We start from the raw sequence: 14,651 nt of genomic DNA on the forward strand, positions 1-14,651 counted from the left end.
TATTACAGTAACTATTCCTGTACTATCCAAGATTTTTTATAATAAAGATTGCTGTGTGGCTTGATGATGGGGAAGAGCATTTGATAAGTGCCCAGAGATTTAAGTAATGAAGCTCCATTTTCCTGCTCTCCCACAGGTGACACAGGGATCCAGCTGTCATTGTCTTGGTACGTGTCAACTGTGAAGTAATACAATTATAGTGAAATGAATAATTGCTTATCCCAGGTAGGCACCTAAACGCCTTTGAAAACCGGTGAAGTGACTTTCCAAAGATCGACTAGGCACTTGGTTGTTTCTGTACATAGAAATACTGCCCATCTGCTTTGTGACTCTGGTCCCAAGTAATTTTTCAAACTGGGACATCACGTCTTTCAAGCCATGGGGGCATGACTGGAAAAGTGATCTCAGATACTTGGCTGGATATGTGAAGTGATCATTAAAAGGCAGTGGGACAAGTGAGAGAAGGAGCCCATTCAGGACATGCCCCATACCTGGCTGAGGCAACAGGCTGGCAAGGTTTGCCACCACTGTCACAGCATGTCTAGGTTCTGCAGTTGTACGTATTTCCTGTTTCCCAGGCATTCTACAAAATTCGTTTTCCAAGTTTCTCTCTCTCTCTCTTTTTTTTTTTCCCAAATGTAGTCTGGGGAATTGGTTCAGGTTTTCCCAGAGACAGGGTGAAGAAGAAAGTACTTTAAGAGAGGCTGCTCTGTAATGAAGAGCCCACCTACAGACTGCTTTGTACAGCGCTGCTCAGGAAAGCAACTTCACTTTGTTGCTGACTGTTGGAGCAGTAACTTACTGCTGTGAAAAATCTCTCAGTAAACAGGCTGGCATCTCAAAAATAACTTGCTAACTTTTTTTTTTTCCTAAGTTATGCTCATCTGCATATCAATGTGAACTGTTGTTTGGCTTCCCTCCCTCTTCTGAATCTATTCAAGAACTCTAAAGCTTCACAATGAATGTTTAGATGATTAACCATCGTTGTGATTATGCACGTAAAACACCATGGACAGAATTTTTCTCCCTGTAGTGTCAGTTCTGTCTCCCAGAGCCATATGGAAGCTCTGTGGTCCTCTGCAGACTGAATTTAGTACAGGCTGTGTCTCAGAAGCAGTGTCCCTGTTGTGTTTCTGTCTCTGCTGAAAATTGACAATGTTCATGTGACCTCCCCAGAGCCCACGAGACATCTGCAAAGACTTTCTTGGGATGGCCAACAGCCAAGGTTCTTGGGCTGTTGGGATCCCATAGCACAACTGAAGTTTATGCTCCACTACACTGCTTGCAAGCATGTGACTATTACAATACTTAGCCCAATGGCTGTGGTGTCAAAAACATGGAAAAAAGTCCTTAATTAAAAGAAAAAAATCTGATAATTATTCGTCAAGATGTTAATGTACATATAATGTACAATATACAGCAAAAATGTGATGTGGAAACACTGGCAGTAGCTCACCAGAGTGAATCTTCTTTGTGGTAACTGCCACATTACTGTGAAGTCAAAGAGGAAAAAGTACAAGAAAGAAAAGTTTCTTTATCCTTGGTTGTTCTTGAAATCACCATCCCACTTCCAGATTTGTCTGTCTTGTGTGACAGATGTGATAGTGTCTCAAGACATATTAAGAGCATATTCATTCTTTTTTACTATTCTGCTTTATGAAAAAAGACAAATTATGCCTTGTGAAGAAGCCATTTGCTATAAAGTGTAAAAATGCTTTAATATTAATATTTTATAATAAAATTCATGACATATTTATAAACACTCTATCAAGCATTTACAACTGAACCACAGCTGAGAGCTTGGACTGGAATAAATAAGCAAGGACACGGCTAGTATGAAATATACATCTTGAATTTTATAATTGTGTGTGCTTTATTCTTTACACAAATGGAATGGATGCGCAGAGTATTTACACATAACAGGAGTGTAAGCTGGACAGGGTATTTTGTAAACTCCAGTTCAGATTCTGAGTACCCCACACTACAGCTGGACTGAGAAACATCCTGCCAAAGAGACGCACGTCGGCCAGCATGCTGGATGGAGTGGCCTGCCGCGTGCAGGCTGTTGCACTCAGAAATTCGGGCTGACCGATTCAAATTTAGGAACACAAATCCAGAAATGGAAAGGTTGCTATCCCACTAAGAGCCAACAGTGTTGTCTTTTTATTAATATTATTATTATTTTATATTTTTTCCAAAGATCTTGCCTAGGATGCTGGCTACTGCCCATCCTCAGGAATGCTCTTCCAGAACAAGGTACCTGGGCTGTAGGTCAGGGCCAGAAGTGTAAGCTGGTAACGCGGGGTGAGGGACGATGGCTCACATCTCAGACTCCTCACCCTACAGATTCTCAAAAGGGCCAGAAGGGCAGCAGTTCCTATTGCTCTTGGTGAGATGTCAGTGGGGCTGAAGCCTTCTGAAAATCTGGCCATAGCGTTTGGCCCATGGGGTGTCTTTGCGTTCAGTAATTTCACTGCACCTACCTCCAAGGGATCTTGGTCCAGGACTTAGCCCTCTAGGTGCTACCGTAATATAGACATTAATAATGGTGGAAAGTGCTGAGCTGCTGTTAATAATGTGGCCTTGGTGCTTTACAGTAGTGCTAAAAAGTTGACATAATGAAGAGGATGGATGTGTAAATTCAGGTAGTGTAAATGGGACGGACTCCACTGAAAATGATGGAGTGACCGTGATTTCCACCAGCTGAGGATCTAGGTTAGCTATGTGTTGAATAGGTTTTAGCTGTTACTTGCTGTCAGCTTTGATGCTGATTTGTGCCCTAAAATATCCTGCAAGGGAACAGTCAATTTGTTTTTACATAATGACAACCTCATTCTTACCTCTGAGCTAATTGACAAGATGTCTTATTTTTAATGGAACAGGAAAATACATTTATTTCACCAAGGCATGGGCCTGAGCACATGAATGCAGTTGCACAGCGAACTGCATGCATAACATGGCAGAGAAAATGTTCAAGAGAAGAAATGCTGAGATTAAAAGCTATGAACATAAAAGACCACTTTTCTGTGAACATGGCAGATATTATGGCTTTAAATCTGCAGCTTGAAAAGAAAACTGAAACTTTTGTGCATTAACACTGTTTTCCCTACAAATATCCTCATATGTTGTCACTCACTGAATCCTCTGGTCAGGGATATAATTTGAAAAAAAGAAAAAGAAAATAGGGAGAAAACCAAAGCAAAAATACAATTTGACTGACTGCTGATGAGCTAGTAACAGTGACGGTATAACACCAACAATTTCTTCATAGAAAACAAATGTAAATAGGTAGGTGGATGTTGTATAGCTAGGACACTGTCGCTGGCTCATAGTGGTTATTAGCTCAGGTTCAATGCCACTCTCCAGGATGAGGATTTGAAATTTCAGTGCAACGGAGAGATTTCTTATCCTTGACTTTCACAGGGTGGTTCCTAGGACCCTATCCACACCGGAGCATCAAACCATGCTAGCTACAAACACAATTACATCACAGAATATTAATCTAGAAACAGCCTTTACTACCAAAGAAATTACAAAGCGCTAGCATGGACAGGGTACCTCTGTAGGAAGGGAAATTAAGCAAGAAAGAGGCTCTTTCACTGGTTCATGGTCAGACCATTAGGCCAACAAAGAGAGCCTTTTCACTGAGCCCTGTTAGCAAGCTCTCAATGAGTCAGTGCATGGAAGATGCTCTGTGGCAAGGAGAAATAAATTGGTTGTAATATTGCACATCTGCACAAAGCTAGCAAGATGCCATTGTGATCATTCATGGGTGGACAAAAAGCTGTGATAATTTTGGTTCTGCTTAGACCCTGTGGTGCTACACACTGTGCCAGAACATGAGAAATAGCACCAGGGGTGTGATCTGGCACTTTTCCTAAAGGGTCTAGCATTTGCATTTGTCTCATGTTTAGACACTTGCTAGTCTTTTACATGGACAGAAAAGGAAACTGATTACTCTAAGTTGTGTTAGCACCAATATGGTCTCAGGTGCCAATTGCTGTGGGTTGTGATTTTGGACTTTATTTTTTTTTTTTGCACCAGATGTAATTTTGCATGAATCTTGTGTTTCTCTTTCTCCTCCCACTACCACCCAGTATGATCTGAACAGCTGCAATGCAAAAATGAACTGCAGCTCTGAGGGTGCTGAAACGTGAAACACAAACATCAACACACAAAACAAATGGGAGTACAAGTCCTAAGGGAAATAAGACTTCTTACTGCTTCTCTTGGTGAATTGTTTTTAAATATATATTTTATTAAAAAAAAAAAAAGGAAGAAGAAGAAGATGTGCAATGGCAACTCTAAACTGGAAGCACAAACAACAGACAGGGAAAAATAAATAATGTTACTACAGTAACCAAGGACTGATGGAAAAATTGATTGTACTCAGCCATAGTGTTACTGTTCACTGTAAAGCACAGCACATGACAAAGCAAAACAGTTACTAGAAGGATAGTGCCGTTAAAAGGTTGCATGCTGAACTAAGAAACAAAGAAGCAGGTGTGATTGATTGCTTAAAAACAGAGCTGAAAATTAGAATGAAGTTCCTGCTTTAGGATACTTATTTTTTCAGGTCTGGTGGGCTATTTCCCAACCTGGGGCAATAGTACTTTGCCAGCATGGAATAATCCATGGCTTCCAAAGATCTGGGGACACTGTGGATTTCTGCAGAATTACCCCAAATCTAAGCTTTCATTCATTTTCATGTAAAAAAAAAAAGGTTTCTAGCCCTTCTGGTTACAAAGCTCTTTTGGAGACTTAACTGAATCCCTTGTATATAAATCTGCGCTGGCCAGGCAAGAAAAATAGTCATAAAAGAAGTGTGAACTTCTCAAAGTTACCATAGCAGGGCAGTACGCGAGGGGCCAGCTCAGGGCCACCGAAATGCCCATATTTTTAACCCTGTCGCCACTGGTGGCTATATTTCAAACATCCAGCTCGTTGCACTCTCCGTGGAGGTTGGCTGGATATACCTGTCAGCTTGACAGGGTGCAGAAATGTAAGCTTCAAATGGACGAGTGACTGAGGAGTCTATTTAGCATTTGCCCTTAAAACGTCCTTAAACATTACGGTTGCTGTAGCCACCAGCTAATAAGTATTGGAATCCTGCAGCACAGCAGGCAGGAGATTGTGGGTTTTCTATAAAACTTGGTCCAGCAGCAGCAAAGGCAATTCAGCTTACTGTCATTGTAACTCTTGCAGTTGTCCCCTTGTGTGTCAGAGTGAAGAACAGCATCAGTATACAAAAGAAGGGCAATGTGAAATGAGAAAAAAATACCTCCCTCTCCCCTTTCCCTGCACCCCAAACTGCAATTCCACAGACTTTCCCCAAATCCCTCGCAAATGACCATTGCCTCAGTTTTTGCTTTTAAGACCCTTGTTGACTGTGAAATGAATGAAGATACAAGTTAGTTGGTGACCTGTCTGCCTACAAAGAGAGGAAAGATCAAATACTTTTGGTATTTCATTTAAAGAAACAGGAACAATCATAAAACATTTTCGGGTGAAGTGTAATAACTGCACTCAAGCACTGACATCTTGCTTCTGAAAAATCATCCATTTCAATTTAAAGATGCATTATCCTTTCGTGTTCAGAAAAGGTCCTGCAGGGCAGTCAGTTCAAGAGATCTTCCCACAGGAGCTCATCATGATTAAATAGAAGCAAGGGAGAGGATTAGATTGAGAGAAAAACAATCTGATAACTACAATTTAAGGAATTATCTTGCTTGTCATTAGTAATAGAGAATCTGTTACAGAAAAGGGATAATGCAACTTGATGGTCCTCTTTACATTTTACAGTCTCACAAGGGTGTAAATATTTAATCTTTCAATTAATTAATCTTTACAAAATATCTCACAAAAACATTTTTACCTATAGAAATTAGTTTCTATACATCAATATATTTTTATTTTTATAAATTATTCCATCTTTAAGTGCCTTCTATCAATATAAATGATAAAATAGACAATCAAAAATTTTAAAGCTTTTCCCAGTTGTATCCCTCCTTGTCAACGTAGGTGCTGTGAATCCTCATACTTGTGTGTGTCTGCATGGGAATGGGTTTGTGTGCACGTACGTGTGATGTGAAATGCTTCCATCCTCTCTCACCCCCAAACTCCGTTAAAATAAACTATATTGTTATTAGTTCCTGATGCAATAGTGTTTCCAAAGGGGAGAAAAGAAATGCTTGACTTGGTTTCAGAAATCAAAAGATGTGCATAGTTACCAAAGTAGAGGTGTACCAACTACAAATGTGCAATGACAAGCTTAGAATAGGATCGACCTCCCAGTCAAGTCAAAGACAGACCTACCAATGACTTCAGTAGGAAGTGGACCAAGTACTCTGAGATTGATTTTGCAAGGTGCGTGTGGCCCTGATCTAGCAAAACACTTAAGCCCGTGCTTAGCTTTGAGCACATGAACAGTCCTACTGGAACTGATGGGACTGAACGGCATAGGGAAGGATCACAAGTAACTCCAAGTCAATGGGCTACTCATGTGTAGGAATTGGGGTCAAGTGCTGAGCGCCTTGCAGGATCAAGCCCTATATGAGGTTCAAGAGCTGGGAACTTCTCTTTAAAGCAATCAACACACTGAGCTCAGCCATTGAAATTGATCAAAATGTCCGCACGGGCACAGGAGGTGGCTAGCTCCCCTTGACAGAGGGTCTCCATGTCAAAAGTTTGTACCTACAACTGGTGCTTTCAGCACACAACAGATTTGCTTTATATGGTAGAAGTCTTTTTGTTCCTACCCTTTGACCCATCAGTGTCCTTCATGGCTTCAAACACTTTGTGTTGTACATTCATCAAAATTCACATTGACTGCAAAGAACATAAATGCAACAAAAACAGGAAAGCCTCCAAATAGTATATTATGGTTTTCTTCTAAATATTCTCCAGTCGTAATCAGAGGTGCAGTGGCTAATTTATAATTTTTCCTTTGAAGGAATCCAGATGAAAGGCCCAGATTGTTCTTCAATTACAAGTTTGCATTGATTATATATATCTTCTAAGCTATCTCCTTGGACAATAGCTGCAGTAAGAAAACATATCAATACTTCTTTTAATTGACACATTCTACAGCATTCTTTGTCAGCAGATTTTCAGTGTACTTACAGATAGTTATGCAATTAATAGAAATAGTAGCCCTGTGATGTTTTTGATTATGGAAAAGTCATACACCTTGTAGATGGCAACAAAGTTCAAAACAGTGGCACCTTCCCATGACAAAGACCCATCCCACTGCTTAAAGTCAATGAGCAAGGTTAATTTAGAGAACGAGTAGCTCTGTCCCATGAGAGGGCAGCGTGGTAGGTTCCCACCGTTTCAAGTCAAACTTAACATTTCATTTGATTTAGAAGCTAATGAGTAGCAGCAGATTTACAGCCTATTTTTTTCCTGACCTGGCTATAATAAACTCACCTTTGCCTGCAAAATTTAATTAGATCAGGCCAAAAGTTACAGAAGATAAAGCAACTGCAACACAAAGTAATGTCTATACTCTTAAATTGCCTGTCCTCACAGCAGAAATCTGGATCTGCAGTTCGGATCATGTGCACTGTCAGCATATGCAAGCAGTGGGGGCTTCTGAGTGCTATCCACAAATACCAGTCGAGTGAGTATAGAGCCGCCTAATCCAGCCCAAAAGAAATGCTGCAGCCCAGAGGCCTTAAATCCTGTTCTTCTCCAGGTCAGGAAAAAGATGCCTTTCTCTTTCTCTTCCACAATCCATGTGGGTCCTTTCCAACTTGGGATATTCTAGTATTCCATGATTATATGATTGTCTTGAGGCAGTGAGGAATTCTGCCTTGGTATGTATGAATGCAATGATGCAACATTTTTATTCATTTCAGCAAAAACAGATTTGGTGCAGGGAGGGAATAAAATTCATGCACAGCTGTTCCTTCAGGGCATCAAACTGCCCTTGAATTTCATGGGAAACAATAGTCCCACTCTAACAGTCTTTACATTGGCCACACTATACTAATATGCACTTTATGGCAGAGACAGAGCCTTTTGTAAGTTGTTTTGTAAGAAAAGACTGCACCTTGAGAAACAAGCGTTTTTAATAAAAACATACCTGTAAAATATTCTCCAAATTCTTGTTCTAATTTAATTGCTCGATCATAGGTTTTCTTGGCTTGCTCCTCTGTAAGACGTTTATTCATTTCCCTAGTAACAGAGAGGAAGTCATCACGTTTAGATTCTTACTCAAACAGCTTTCTAAAAGATACACTCAACTTAATTCAGAGATGGGCTGAGATTGGTACAGGAATCAAGTGCTGAAACTGTTCCATCAGTTCATGGGCAGCTTCAGCAGTTTATACTTAATTTCATTTTTATGTAGTATTAACCTTCATGTCCAGATTTTACCTCTGACTATTTCCCAGTTCTCCCCTAGATTTTTATTTTGGGTTTACCACATCACATTCTCAAACAATATACAAAGCCTGGATTTGGTAACTGCTAACTGAGAGGGACATTTGGCATCAGGAACCCCTGGCTTAGTTTGGGAGCCAAGGAGGTCTGAGCACTCAAGGCACTCCTGCCTCCAGAGCTGAAGATCCTTCAGGAGCCTCCTTATCTCCCAGGCTCAAGGCTGGCTTTCTTGGCTGAATGAGGTTGCCCAAGCTGTTGAGGCTGGGACTTGAATCTGACGCTTGACTGAAGCTGGGGTAGTTGAAGTGAAGAAATCATGAATAAAGGCAGGATTGCATGCAGCGAAACTCCTGACTCTATTAGAGAAAGTCCAGAGTCATTGTGAACCCTGTAGGGAAGCACCAGAGGGACCCACGCACTTTCTTCCAGAAAGACTTCTTGGTTCAGGTGTGGGCATGAGTTCTGGAAAATCATGAGAAATCAAACTAAGTCTCTGGAAGAAAGAGTTACGATGAGTTACTTATTTGTGTTCTCTTCTGTTCCAGTTCCTTCTGACTAAATATAGAGATTCCCAGTCAAGAGTGTCTTGTAGACTCTAAAATGTTCGGGGTACCAATCAATGTAAAAATGTAGAAAGTGCCAGTAACATTCTATTATTGCAAATCTTTTGTTATTTGATGGAGCATTTCTGTTTCAACAGAGGCATTATTTAATAGCTGTAAGTAATGAGTTGTCTTGCCCATGCACGCTCAGTTGTTAATACCACTGTATACCTGCAAAGAATCAAGCTCATAATCATTCAGTGCCTTACGCATACATGCCTACAGATATCCAAATTATTAGTAATAATAAATAGAATTTTCTTGTTTTAGGATTTTTTACAGCATGGATTCAGTTTTCTTAAAACATGAGGGAAATTTTCTGAGGCAACTCGGAAAGCAAGAGAAGTGAGTATCTTGTGTCCTACATAAATCTGATTTAATGCCTTGCACTGAATCATATGATTATGTGGTAATGGGCTGTATACAGTTTGACATGTGTGATACATGTAGGAAATTATGTGCATGATGGTGCATTAAAAATGATCTATGAAGTGCTCCACAGTACGAACTTGCTACAGCTAACTCCCACCTAACTTCTGAAAAGCACCCTGTAAGTTGTCCCAGATGCAAAAATATTTTTGTAGAAATGACTGAAAGTTGTCTATCTGTGTAACTAAACCATATGAGTGGGAACACTGCTTAGTACATCTCTCTGGAAGTACCAGTGCACTGCAGAAAGCAGATTTATAAAATGAAGGATAAGAAATATTTCTCTGAAAAGATTATGGCAGTCATGTGTGGGCACACATTTACCATAACCAGATATGCATCTGTCACAGGAGTGAGGGATATCTACATTTTAGTTGTACAACAGATACCTATGGCATCACCTGGTGTTTGCAAAGCTTTTGGTGACAGAAGAGTGGAGTTCTAACTGTCATCCACATCACAGCAAATTAAGACAATATATTCTCCCATTACCATAGTTGTACATGGAAAACATGTATTTTATCCTGAGCTTTAACCAGTGTGAAGATCACTATCTTATTTTCTCCTCAGTCTTCTCTCCCCCCTTTCCTCCTCCACTTCCCAGGTGGTACCCAGAACCAGAACAGCACTCCAGCTGAAGCCTTATCCCTACCAACTAAAACAAAATAACTGTCTATGATGTCCTTACACAACACTGATGTTAATGCAGCCCACAGCGGCAGTTTCCTTTTTTTGCAACAGCATTAACCATCCATTCATATTCCTGTGTGATCCATCCCAACTGCCAGATGCTTTTCTGCAGTGCTATTGCTTAATTATTCCCTGCTTGTACTTGTGCATTTCATTTTCTCTCCTTTGTCTGTGCTGAATTTCATCTTACTCATTTTACATTGAATTTTAATCTTATCCTCCAAAGTGCTTTCCACCTCTCTCAGCCTTGAGTTAGTCATAAACTTTACAAAAGTACTGCCCAATTCATTGTCCAAGTAATTAATGAAAATAACAAGTAGTCCCACAGCTCAGGAAATACACTTTCAGGATATCTGTTATCCTCCCACTGCCATTTTCAATGACCATCTGAGTGTGGTTGTGCACATGCTCTAATGATTCCCTCTGGACAATATTTCCTTAAGCTGCTACTGAGAATGTCCCATGGACATGTGTCAAGAGCCAGAATAAAAATCAAGATACAATTATTGATACCCATCTCCTGACATAAGAAAATAAGGTTGATTTGACTTGCTCTTGACGCTCTTGACATTGGTTGCCTCATAACCTTTTTCATCCTTCCAGTTATATACTTGAGCTGCTTAACTATTCCCTTAATCCCAAGATTTTCCTGAGTACTGAAATTAGTCTGCCTAGAGACAGCATGAAATTGGTGCCTTCTCTTTTCCTTCTTGGAAGGATTGTTTGCCCCTCTCCGGTCATGCAGGTCCTTGCTTATCCTCTTGCTCTTCAAGCAAATGAAGGGCTGGTGAAGAAGCATACACTGTGAGTCTGACACAGGTTTACCCTTTGGTTCACCCGTGTGCACTGTGACTACACCCCAAGAACACCCAAGGCTGGATGGGACAAGCTGTGACACACAAGTCCTTGGTGAACCTGCTGCCAGGTTGGAACAAGTACACCGAGCACTGGTGGGGAGTCCTTCATGGTCCAGCACCTAAGCCCACATGTCCAACTGGGAAAGGTTCAAAGGCAGCTTTGGCTCATTCCTTGAGACTCTGGGGTACAGCAGATGGTATGCATGGAGAGCAAGTCTTCACTGTTCTCACATCCTCATGTTATTACTGATTTTAGAGGACAGGCAAGACACAGACTCCAGACCTGTGATGTGCCACTTGAGACTACAGCCGGAAAAAAAAAAAATCACTTGGAGGAGCTTGGAGGAGTTTATACTTACATCAGAGGCTCCCATGATTTAGGCTTAATGAAGATAGCGATGGGATAGAGTTGTGCAACTTGTAGTCGTTTGATAGCATTTCCTGACACATCGAGTATACAGTGCTTGCCCTGTTGGAAACAGATGAGGATGTGTTTATTTCTGCAGAGTTTTCTGAAGATAAGTCAAAAGAAGGAAGCGATTCTGTGAGGCAGTGCCCTGGAATGGGGCCATGGCTGACGCACCAGGGAACGGGGACCCCAGGGCACATACTCTGCTCCTCTGCACTCTTGCCTTTGATATAGTCCTAATATAAAATCTACACTTGAAGATATGGGAACAAATATTTTTTTTTTATTTTTACTGGGGGTGGTGATGGATTTTCCTCAGAGATGAGGAAAATCAGTTCATAATAATAATATGATATCTATGTTCTGTACTGGTTAATTCAATTCTTGTTTGTGTCAAAGACTTCCTGTGTCACCTGAGGCAAGTCATTTAATCTCTCTGGGCTTCATTCTTTGCCTCTGTGAAAGTGAGATAAGTTGATTTACCTGTCTTATAGAGGGAAGAGGGAAGGCTGTTCTGGGGCATACTTGAGGTACTGTGTTAAATTGCTGAATCCGTGGCACTATATCTAGGTACCAACTGTGCCAAGAATGTTATCATTCAAAGTTAGAGACTCTACAAGTGGAGTCATCATAAATCCTGTAAATATTAGGATGCTATTTTTCATATAATTTATATTTTTGGCAGAAGAAGCATGTCTGAGATACAGTGTGGCCACACACCAGATCATGTTGCATGGGCAGTAAAGCTGGTGCCAACCTACCCTTTCTGCCACAAATCTCACAGACTGGACACTAGTCCCATATAAATTATCATTGTACTGCCCGGCTTCTATAAATTTGTGCTCTTGGATATCCTTTTCCATTTGTTCTCTTGAAATGACAAAATGATAATCTCTCCCATCCACTTCATAGTCACGCTTTGGCCGTGTGGTATCTGCATGAAACAAAAAAAGAAAGGATCAAGAAGTCTATAAAACCATGTCATGCAAAAATGCAGTGATTAAGATTTACTCAGTTGACAATGCTGTAAAGTAGAGGTGCTCCCCGTCTGGGAGTATCTTTGGCTACTACATTTTGTTTTTAATGGAGTTATGACAACAAAGCTGTCATTTTGTAGTGACACCTTCTCATGTCTACCTCTAACCAATAATAATCACAGGATAATGTATAATAAGCATTTGCTAGAATTCCACTTTTTTCATCACGATCACAAACACACTCAAATGCAAAACACATTTCATATTGTGAAACTAATCCTACTGTGGTGACAAAAATAAATGGCAATCTCATCAATTTAATTTAGCCTTAATTATAAGGCTGATTCTGCTTTCATCTCTAGCCATTTTAAGCTGTTGTATTTGCAGAGACAACATCTTTAAATGAAGTAAGACTGCAATCAGACACTGCAATAAACACTCAACAACCTCTAGTGATCCAAGATATAAACACCACTTAATTCAGGGGCTAGTATTGCTTTCAGAGGAGGCAGGCTACTTCATAATTTTGTTGGTGGATGATGTTTAACTGAGTTGAAATATTTTACATTTTACCAGTATGTCAACATTTTATCTTGTTTAAGAAATAAAAGACTAATTGATTAGTAAACTGAGTTTGTGGTTAAAAGGCCCCCTGTTTAAAGGGGGACATGGGGAAGCATCTGGACTCTTCTCAAAGAGGGCATCCTGCAGCCCCCCCACTATCAAACCTTACCACATAAACCTCAAACACAGACCTCCACAATCTTTTTGTGTTTGTTCCTTTGACCTTCTTCCTCTGATGGAAAAATGGCTTTTGAGAAACTCAGCTACATGAAGTTCGCAGACGCTGCTTTCACCGCAATTCAGTCAATGCATGGCATCAAGGGATATAACTGACTCTGCTGCAGAACGAAGAATAAAATCATACTTACGTGGTACGCATGACCCAAACTTATCAGGGAATTCAGATATCAAATCATCGTTGATCCGATCTTTCATAGGGCCCAGAATAATAACTGGCCTGGTGTAATTAACTGGCAAAAAAAAAGAAAGGTGCATTTTGATGATGTTAGTGGCAATAACAGCAAATGTTCCCAAAGTTGTACTAAGCAGAGTTGCTGCCTTTATGTCTGAAGTGAAATCTTAGGTCTAGCTTTTATTGAGGGATCATTTTTTTATTGACGTGGCTAAGGAAAATGGAACCAGTACTACTCGTTTGGCAGGGCTCAGAGCTCGGTGATGGTGCATGCAGATGTATTCAAACACCATTAGTAAAGGCCATGGGAGCATACTGGGGGGAGTCCTGGGATTGTCAGGAAGCAGGTATATATAGCGAGGAGATTTAGATAGCAAGGGACACTCTTATGTCATTTCTTACGCATGCGATGGCCTGAGTGGACAAGAAGGTGCCATGGAGAATCCGGGGCTGCCACAGCAGGGCTTACTACTCTGCTGTCCCCAACACGTAAAATGAAAAATGTAAGAAAATGTAAAACAGTGATAGAAAAGCAGGTGAAACTTACTTTCCTGTCTTGTGACAGGTTCATAAGAAAGGATGCAGTCTTCTTGGCCTCCTGATGAGAGAAGAAAGAGAAGAGATTGAAGCTGACATGCAACGCTTCCTAAACTGAAGCTTGATAAAATGCTTCACACAGGCAGATTGGGTTCAACACTTCTCTCTGGAACTGTGCTCACCTGAACCATTCCAAAGGCCCTCAAAACTTCAGGCTGCTGAGATCACTTTTTCTCCCTTCCCCTCCCTCCCCTACCATATATTTCAATTCTCTTCACTGAAACTGGGCTTTTTCAATGATCCAGAATAGCATAGACAATAAGACCTCATGCATTGACTTGATAGCAAGGCTGTTTACATGGATAGTGCAGAAACTTCAGATACAATTATTTTGCTTGTCCACTTAAGACCCTAACACGCTGCTGCAGGACGTACCCATGGGTTACCTAAATTGAACATTTTACCCGCAGAAAAAGTACATTTTGGCTGATCATCCTTCTGTGTGTAAACTCCATAGTTTAGTTTATTCACAGCCTGTTATCCAGCTATGAACTGTTCTCTGACCCTTATCCTTTACCTGAAGACAACTATCACAAAAGCGTAATATTTTATGCCCTTAAACTGCCTCCACTGCTGCTAGGAGAGTGTTTCCTCACTGTGACATTTTGGGAAGCAAAGCAGAGGACTTTGACACAAGACATGAGTGAAACTATATGGTTCAGGACTTGGGTGCAGTTGTACAGCCCTGCTGCACCACTGTCCCTTCCTCTACAAAAGTGAGAGAGGAGA

At 40.7% G+C, this 14,651-nt stretch overlaps 1 protein-coding gene across 5 annotated transcripts in view; it reads right to left on the bottom strand.

Annotated features, from left to right (window-relative positions):
- Positions 1 to 1,834: 1,834 nt before the first annotated feature.
- DLG2 (discs large MAGUK scaffold protein 2) overlaps positions 1,835 to 14,651 on the bottom strand; it is a 1,033,555-nt gene continuing 1,020,738 nt past the window's right edge. For 3 of the 5 annotated variants that reach the window (XM_035560439.2, XM_050713151.1, XM_050713153.1), the window contains 6 exons: positions 13,873 to 13,923; positions 13,282 to 13,383; positions 12,134 to 12,306; positions 11,323 to 11,432; positions 8,087 to 8,178; positions 4,246 to 7,039 (listed from right to left, as the gene is read on the bottom strand). In XM_035560439.2, coding sequence (XP_035416332.1) covers positions 6,933 to 7,039; positions 8,087 to 8,178; positions 11,323 to 11,432; positions 12,134 to 12,306; positions 13,282 to 13,383; positions 13,873 to 13,923 — 635 coding nt within the window. In that variant the 3' untranslated portion in view covers positions 4,246 to 6,932. Of the gene's footprint in view, positions 7,040 to 8,086; positions 8,179 to 11,322; positions 11,433 to 12,133; positions 12,307 to 13,281; positions 13,384 to 13,872; positions 13,924 to 14,651 lie in introns of all 5 variants that reach the window. The other 2 variants (XM_035560441.2, XM_050713155.1) reach the window with 2 other exon arrangements.

The sequence above is a fragment of the Cygnus atratus genome, chromosome 1, assembly GCF_013377495.2.
Source record: "Cygnus atratus isolate AKBS03 ecotype Queensland, Australia chromosome 1, CAtr_DNAZoo_HiC_assembly, whole genome shotgun sequence".
In the NCBI taxonomy this organism is placed as follows: Eukaryota; Metazoa; Chordata; class Aves; order Anseriformes; family Anatidae; genus Cygnus; species Cygnus atratus.